This window comes from Nestor notabilis, unplaced genomic scaffold (assembly GCF_000696875.1).
Source record: "Nestor notabilis isolate BGI_N333 unplaced genomic scaffold, ASM69687v1 scaffold23273, whole genome shotgun sequence".
NCBI classification, from domain to species: domain Eukaryota; kingdom Metazoa; phylum Chordata; class Aves; order Psittaciformes; family Psittacidae; genus Nestor; species Nestor notabilis.
In genome coordinates, this window is record NW_009921960.1 from 8,940 (window position 1) to 17,653 (window position 8,714).

At 54.3% G+C, this 8,714-nt stretch overlaps 1 protein-coding gene across 1 annotated transcript in view; it reads right to left on the bottom strand.

Moving 5' to 3' along the window:
* Window positions 1–8,485, bottom strand: part of PUF60 (poly-U binding splicing factor 60KDa) — a 15,021-nt gene extending 6,536 nt beyond the window's left edge. Inside the window, 5 exon segments of the mRNA XM_010011386.1 lie at window positions 685–777; window positions 1,374–1,535; window positions 5,182–5,232; window positions 6,186–6,275; window positions 8,390–8,485. Coding sequence (XP_010009688.1) covers window positions 685–777; window positions 1,374–1,535; window positions 5,182–5,232; window positions 6,186–6,275; window positions 8,390–8,467 — 474 coding nt within the window. The 5' untranslated portion in view covers window positions 8,468–8,485.
* Between the last annotated feature and the right edge of the window lie 229 nt (window positions 8,486–8,714).

The window sequence follows — 8,714 nt, forward strand, 5'->3', positions numbered from 1 at the left end:
GGGCGACCTGTTCCAGTGTCTTGACCACCCCTGCCCAGCAAAAACATTTTTTCAGAGGTGCCCTGCCCATGGCAGGGGATTGGAACCAGATGAGCTTTAAGGTCCCTTCCAACTCAACCCATTCTATGGTTCCCTGATTCTAAACCCTCTCAGTCATCAAACACTGCAGAGTGTGTCAGTGATCAACGCAGGATATAAAACACTCCATAGAAAATGCCGGATCCCCCCAACTTCAACCCCCAAAGCTTCCCCTTTGCAAGATCCCCTCTCATTGCCTGAGAACACACAGCTACTGCTCCCTCCCTGTTGTCCCTCTGCTTGTCCCTCACACCATCCACAGGCACAACACAAGTTTGATGCTGCTTATCCACCATCCACTGGTCCAAGACAAGGCAGCACTAAAATATTAAGGACCACCTATGGTTTGAACTCAAGAGGCTTCCATTATGTGAGGTGGAAAAGCCTGAGCCAGCTAAGCAGAACTGGCTGCTGGGCTTTAGTAGTGTGCAGGGGCCCTCCTCAGAGAGACAGACCCAGAGCCACCACGTACCTAACAGGTGGAATATCAAGGTCCAGCATGGAACAGACCTCGGGTTATCTTCCACATGTGGGGAGCATTCCAAGGCAGGAACCCATTACTCACAGCAGAGAGAACCAAGAGCTTTCCGAGCATAAACTACTCACCTTGATGTTTCTTCCTCCCAGCATGACAGAATTCATCTGCTCCAAGGCCAGCTGAGCAGCTTCAGGAACCTCATATTCCACAAAAGCAAAACCCTAGGACAGGAGATACTTGTTGAATCCCACCAGCTCTGCCTTGTGGCCAAGACTTCTCAGGTTCTGTATCTCTGCTGTGGCCTGAGAAGGTGTTTCCTTAAAGAAGCTTTAATAAAAGAGGAAAACTGCATGACAGAATTCATCTGCTCCAAGGCCAGCTGAGCAGCTTCAGGAACCTCATATTCCACAAAAGCAAAACCCTAGGACAGGAGATACTTGTTGAATCCCACCAGCTCTGCCTTGTGGCCAAGACTTCTCAGGTTCTGTATCTCTGCTGTGGCCTGAGAAGGTGTTTCCTTAAAGAAGCTTTAATAAAAGAGGAAAACTGCACATGGAAGTACTGAGAGAAAGCTACAGGCTTCCAGAGCCTCTCATGCTTGGAGGCCCAAGAGCAAAAGCCCACTGCACGCAAGATGTATCCTCCATGCACACCACCCCCAGGCACATCTGGCCCTGCCAAGCTCAGTAGAACAGGCAGCAACAAATCTTTAGCTCACTGATTAACCCTACAAAGATAAAGGCTCTGTCCTCTCCCAGATATATTCAGGAAGGCCTAGGAGAGAAGACAAACCATCACTCAAGGGCTGTGAACCCACCTTGTGCTTCATGGTCACTGAGTCCCAGGACATATCAATGCTTTTTATGGGTCCAAAGGGGGCAAAGGCCTGGCGAATGGTGTCTTCTCCCAGCTCGTAGTATATGGAGCCCACGTACACACGACACATGATGGCCAGAGCACGCTGCCTCTGAGCTGCCATCTGTATTGGAAAGAAGAACTGGCTGGTTAGCTCAGGGGTGGCCCTCGACCTCAGCACCTCCTTCCCTTCCTCCTTCCCTCCCTGGAGCTATGGCCCAGCAGCAGGCAGCTCCTCGCCGGGCTGCAGCACACGTGCCAATGGGGAAGGCTTCTCCTGCTCGGAGCACGCATGGTGGGAGTGGCCGAGCTCCAACCCCACTGGGAGGTCTGACCCTCCCCAGCCTCATCACAGCTCCAGCAACGCTTGCAGGAGGAGGAAATAACTTCACTCTGGGACAATTACCCTCCAGGCAGCAAAGGACTCCATCCTAGCCACTATTCACCAGCCCTCCCATTCCCTCCCACACGGGACAACAGAGATCCAACACTGGGCACCACCACGGCCTTCCCCCCTCCATCCACCCTCCCAGGCAGCAAAGGAGCTGGATTTGGGAACCTCCTCCCCACCCCCTTGAGGACCTCACCCCCCTCCCCAGCCAGGACGAGCTCCAGGACTAGGCACCACATCCACCGCTTGAAGCAAAGAGAAACCAAAGGGTTAATGGGACCTCCCAGCTCAGTGTGTGGTGCCAGTACTGCTGCCGCCTGCTGCCACTGGCCCAGCGTGGTGCAGCCCCAAAGCCTCCGCCCTCGGGTGCAGAGAAGGGTCTCTGGGCTATTTTCTCCTAAATATGCCTGAAAACCTGTTTGCAAGACAAATCCTGCCATTCCTTCCAGCGTAAGCCACAACAAGCAGCAAATCCCTCAATTCCTTGGGACCCTTAGGGCAGCTCTAGAGCTGCTGCTAAGTCTGGAAGGGGCTGGGCCAGGCCCAGCAGTGTGTCCTGGCACCAAGCAGGAATCAGGCTATGTGGAGGCAGCTCCCTAAGACTGAACTGCAGTGGCTGGAGACGGGCAGAGGGAACTGGTGGAGCCAGCAGCAAGCCAAGGGCTGCTGCAGGGGAGGCAAAGGCAGCGTTAGGCTGGAGGCCCCTCACCACAGCACAGTGCTGGGAGTTCTGCACCACCACCTCCTCCCACCACCCTGCCCAGGAGGGATCCCTGTGAGATGCTGCCTGAGGAACACCTAAAACCAGCGTAAGCACATGTCCAGGGCTGCTGCACTTCAACCAGCAGAAGAGAGGGACAGGGGGGTCACAGCCTGTGCCTGGAGAAACCTTCTCCCTCACAGTGCCCCCAGTATGTGACTGCATCAACCACAGGAGGACAGGCTGGAGAGGTTCAACTCCTGTTCTGGAATTCAGGAGGATACTATAAAGAGGAATGGTTCTCACCCCATGCTGCTGCTCCTCAAGTGACATTAAGCTCAGGGGTGATCCTGGACCTCAGGGTCCTCTCGCCTGGTTTAACACTTCCCGTTAAGAACAAGCTCTTGCTCAAGTTACTGTGCTGTGACCGGGAGCACTATGGCACGTGCAGGACAGCTGAGGTGGTGTCTCTCAGGTTCTCCAACACATTCCCAGCTTGGGTGCAGGAAAGCCAGTGATCAGCAGCCCCTCAGTATGTGGTGTGTCCATGGAGGGGGTCAGAGCCACCACCACCTCACCCCAAGTGTTTGAGTGGAGAACCTCACCCAGACTGTGAGAAACCTCTAATGTCTCACTAGGGAGCACTTCTGGTCAAGCCCCTGCTCGTGCAGCCTTGCACAGAGACTCTTCACCCTCTGAAATACAGAGACATGAAGAGAACGTGTTCTCCTCTCATTATCCATGCCACAGGTAGAAGGCCAGTGGCATCTGTCCTCTCCTCTGCAGGAGGAAATCCACATCTTACCCTGCTGTAGAGGGGCAATAGGAGGGGTGGCCTTAAGAGGACCTTTACATCAGCAACGTTGGGAATCTGGACCTGAAACAGGCAGGACTGGGGTGGGCCAAGGTGGCTACGTGTGGATCGCTAACAGGAACCGGGAGCATCAAGTCAGGGTGATGCAGTGAACCTGTGAACTAAGCACATGGCAGTGTCAGAAACTCGTCTCTAGAAACCTCACTGGCTGCACCAAGGAGATTTTACTGGTAACTGGCCCTCCTCCTCCTCTAAAATGGAGTTTGAAGTACCTGCAGCCTCCACTTGTCCTCAGGGACATGGGTTAGTACTGGGGAATGGTTGGGACTTGATCATCTTAAAAGTCTTTTCCAACCTGATTGATTCTATGCTTCATAAAGGCAGCAGTTAATAGTTGTCACGTTGCTGTCAAGCGCTTATGAAGGTTTAAAGACAAGCCAAAGCATCATCTTGCTCCTTTACACAGTCACCACCACTGGCTTGTTCTAATCCAGCAGCACCAGGAAACGGTGCTCATCTTGCTGTGACAGGGAGACGCTGCGCTGCAATGCCCAGAGGGGTAAGGAGCCAGGAAGTTTCCATCCCAGGCACCAAGATCCTCATGGAGGAACCGATCAGTCTTGTCAGCAAGTGCTGGGCAGACAGAGCTCTCCGTGTTCTGAATTCCTGATGGGCTCTGGGATAAAGAACTTACTGGGATCAGGGCATCTTAACGGCACTGAACAGCACCAGAGCTGAGGGCTCCAGTGCAGGCTCCTGTCTCTGGGTCCTGTCCAGCAGGCTCCCTACAGGAATGGCTGAGGAAAAGGAGGCACCAGACTCTGCCCTTGATGCTAATGGGAAATTCACCATTTCTGGCACATGCTTTTCACTGCCCAGCTGTGAATAAGGAGCCAAAAATGTTTTATGAAGCACAAGTGCTGGAGTTCTGCTCTTGAGGAACATCCACATGAACTGGGAGGAGGTTCTTGGGCACTCAATTCACAGGGAGATGTGTGCTCCCATCCCATTCTAACTTTACGTTCCCTCATACAACCTCCTTTGGCTCCCCTGCTGACACACTCCTTACTGTTAAAGGAGGGAAAGGTGGTGATTTTAGTTGCCTCTCTCATTTTGGGGTACAAGCCTCCAGTTGCCTTTGACACCAAGCAGCAATATTGTGTCCCAGCAGAAATGGTGACAACCGAACCTTTGTATGCAGAGTGGAGCTTAGAGACACACAGCGGCCATTGTCCCACATGTCCAGGGAAAAAGAGGGGATGGATAATCCCAGGGAATTAAGCTCTTTGCACTGAAGGGCCGTGTGGGTTCTCTGTACACCCTGCAGTGTGGTTCCTTCCCTCCTGCCTTTACTCCAAGCCATATTCACCCACTGTGGGGACTGCAGAGTGCAGAGCAGCCCTGCTGAGACCTGCCGTGCCCCAGAGCTCCCAGCACCGCGGCTGCAGGGCTCCGGTGCTGTCAGTGTGGTTCTCAGGAGATCACCCATGTGTGAGTTACCTTGGCAGCCAGTTTGGGGTCAGCACCTCAGAACTGCAGCGTCTCTAGAAACGCAGCTCCCACACTTTCACAGGCTGGGTTCGGAACTGGCCGAAATCTAACGCTCTCTTTGCCACCTGACTCCAGGACCCCAACTGCCAGTGGCCCATGTCCCAGTGCCAGTGTCACAGCAGACTGCACCCGGCCTAGGGTCTTCCTCTGGGGAGTTTACACTTTGCCTCTGCTTGCTGTGCTTGTCCACAACGGGTATGTGGAGGGTTGTGCTGGGTTCACAGTTAAGAGCATTGCGTTACCACTACGTCCTTCCCCACTCTAGGCCCTGACTAAGACAAAGTGCCCAAGAAGAAGTGAATATGTCTATTGACCGATTGTAAAGGTGAGAGAGGATCTCCAAAGCCCATTGTCACTGCTGCCATCTGAAAGACAGTAAAGACAGAGTTCAGTCTGTTGGAGCTGAGCATACTACGGCTGTTTGTCACATCTCAAGCAGAGCGGCGGCACAGGGAACCTGCGGAGAGGCCTCTCCTTCCTTGCCCCTCACTGCCTGGGCCCAAGGACTGTCCAGCGCTGGGACCCCGCAGAGTCCAGTCCCACCAGGCCAGGGTGAGTTGTGCTGCTGCCACTGCCTCAGGAAGCAGGGTCTTCTCCCCGGGGGGAACTCAAGGCAATAGTAACCTCTGCAACCACTGTCGTTGATTCACCCCCAGCATTTAAAAAGGAACCCCTCAACTAGGTCAGACACTCAGAAACACGCACAGCCCTGAGAGGCCACACTGCCCATGGGTGAGCAGTGCTCCTTCACTGAACCCATCCAGCAGCCCTCAGCCACCGCTCTTGGGCTTCCTCACATGGAGTGAGATGTGCCTGAAACACCTCTGAAGGGAGGGAGATGTACAGACCAGCACACTGGCATTCATTCCAGCAGTAGCAGGAACAGCCAAGGAACATCTCCCACATTGTGAGGGGAAGGGAAATGGGGACACAGAGAGGGGAGAGAAGGACCCTCTTCTCAAGCAGAATTGATGGTTAGAGGATTCTGTTCCCAATAACCCCAGACACCACCTTAAACACCAGTTCAAAGTGAAACCCACAGCAAGTTATCTGGCTTCTGGCATTTCAAGAAGCATTTGGGCAGCCAACAGGAGAGAAATACTTAAAAACTCATTCTTTGGATGAGCTTAGGGGCAATTTGGGCAGGTGGGCAAAGGGCTGGGGTGTTTTTAGTGAGCTGGAAACAGAGCATTGCTATTTCACTGTGGAAATAGCCGCGTGGGCCCAGCCTCAGAGCTGTGCTCTGCTTCTGAGTGCACAAAACTCCACTGTGAGGGGGAGAAATGACACAGAAGGAGCATCTCAGAGGGTCTCTCACCTGGAGGTTGGTGAGCTGCTGTTGCTGGTGGGCGATGGTTTGCTTCACCAGCACACTCTTGATGCTCTGCTCCATCGCATACTTCTTTGCCTGGGAAGAAACAGACTCTGTAGTCACAGGACAACACCGTAGAGCAGGGAACAGCATCTGACTCCACACCACAGCTCCCCAGATCCGCACACTGCCTGCAGGGAACATTCCAGCGCTCCAGCCCTACGCACCACGGCACCATACATCAGCCAGCAGCTCACTAACATCCTGCTCTGCCCCTCAGAGTTCTAGAATACACCCTGGAATACAGCATAGGGCTTGAGCAGAGGATTGGATGGACTTGACCAGCAGCAGGCACCACGTCAAGGAAGCAGCATGCACCAGACATGTGGCATTTCCCCTCTTCCGCCCTCTGCCCCTTAGATCCCACCACAGCACCTTACCTGCTGGGATGAGGGCAGGACAGAGCCTCCTTCAAGTCCTCTCCACTCAGAGAACATCTGGACAAAGAGTTTCTACAGAAGGGAAGGGCCTCCAAACACCAGGTCTAGTCTCTGGCCTGGGCTCTCCTCTCCCTGGCCTGCCCTAGGCTGGGCACCCACTCTGCTCACACAAGGCTCCAGCTCCTCTGCCTCCTGCCTCAAAACCAGGCTCACTGCTCTGATCCTTTCAGTGCCCTACGCATCAGACAGAGCCCAAGCTGCCCCTCAAGGGTGCTGACATGGAGGTTCCTGTCAAAAGGCCTCCGAGATCCTATTCCCAGGGGAGGTTCCAACACTCAGCCACCCCTCGGGCACCTGCTTTCCACGGCTGCAGGGGTTTGGGAGGCTCTAAACCATAGATGTGAGACATGCGCTTCGGAAACCTGGAAACGGACAATGGCATTTACAGCTATGAGCCAGGAGAGGCCGCTCCGCGCCGTGAGCCACACACGCCCCCAGCTCCTGCCGGGAGCAGCGCTGCTGCCTCACCACACAGCCAGGGCTGGTTCCTGCCCCTCCTGTCCAAGCTCTGCTTCTCTCGGTGAGACAGGAATCATACCCCCAGAGGGAAGGCAGTAGAAACCTCCCACCCGCCGTGTGAGACAGGACCGACCACTCCAGTTCAAGAGCTGGGCTCAAATGTCATCTGGATTAGACCAGCCTGGCTCGGATGGGTTGAAAACACTTGCACTGGGGCTCCCCACAACATCAGTGTGAGCAGCAGGCCAGGGAGGGGACTGTCTCCCCCTCTGCTGTGCTCTGGGGAGACCCCCCCTGCAGTCCTGGTCCAGCTCTGGGCAACAGCACAAGAGGGACGTGAAGCTGTTGGAGCGAGCCCAGAGGAGGCCACGGTGCAGCTGCAAGGGCTGGAGCAGCTCTGCTCTGGAGCCAGGCTGAGAGAGCTGGGCTGGGGCAGCTGGAGAAGACAAGGCTCCTGAAGGGGACACCTTAGAGCAGCTCCAGTGCCTAAAGGGGCTGCAGGAAACCTGGAGAGGGGCTTTGGACAAGGGCCTGTAGGGGGACAAGGGGGAATGGCTTTAACCTGCCAGAGGGGAGATTGAGATGAGCTCTTGGGCAGAAGTTCTTCCCTGGGAGGATGCTGAGGCGCTGGCACAGGGTGCCCAGAGAAGCTGGGGCTGCCCCATCCCTGGCAGTGTTCAAGGCCAGGTTGGACACAGGGGCTTGGAGCAACCTGCTCTAGTGAAAGGTGTCCCTGCTCATGGCAGGGGGTTAGAGATGGATGAGCTTTAATGTCTCTTCCCACTCAAACCGTTCCATGGTTCTATGAACACGGGAAAGAGCATAAGGGAACACATTTTGTGATGTGTTCTTGTGTGGATGGACTCAAAGAACAGCTGGACCACAGCAGAAACCTCTTCCCTGTGGAGCACAGGCTGCTCCTCGCAGGAACCTTGTGGCCGTTGTGTGTTGTTTCAGCATTACAATGTCAACCGAAGATGTCGTTTACTTAGGATTTTAATTAAGAACACTCTCCCCACCCCAACAGCAAATTCCACATCATGCTTCCCAAAAGCATCTCAAAGCTCTAAGCCAAACCAAGTCATTCTTGGGCAACTGGGAGTGTGTATCCACACACAGCACGGCCAGACCCCAGGCCCATTCTTGGAAGGTGGCTTCCCTCTTGTAGCATCAGGAACAGATGCTCATAAAACCCCCAAAACCAAACCAAAAACCCCAACCAAGAACCAAGCCCACATGGGGGTTACTCACCTTCTGCAGAGCTTCCTGCTGCTCTGGTGTGAGGGGCGGAAGACCCAGCTTCGCTGCCGTGCTCTGGCCATTCTCCATCTTAATGGACTCTGTGCCCTGAGGAAACAGGAGACACTCATGGAAAATCTGTTCCCACAGTGGTGACCGTTCCTTCCTTTCCAGACCCCAAAGCACATCGGACTGGCACAAATGGTTAAAACGTCCTCCCAAATCCATGAAAAGCCAACAGTATTCCAGCACTCCCTATGGGACAGCTATCCCACCAGAGACTCACAGAATGGTTTGGGTTGGAAAGGACCTTAAGATCATCAGTTCCAACACACTG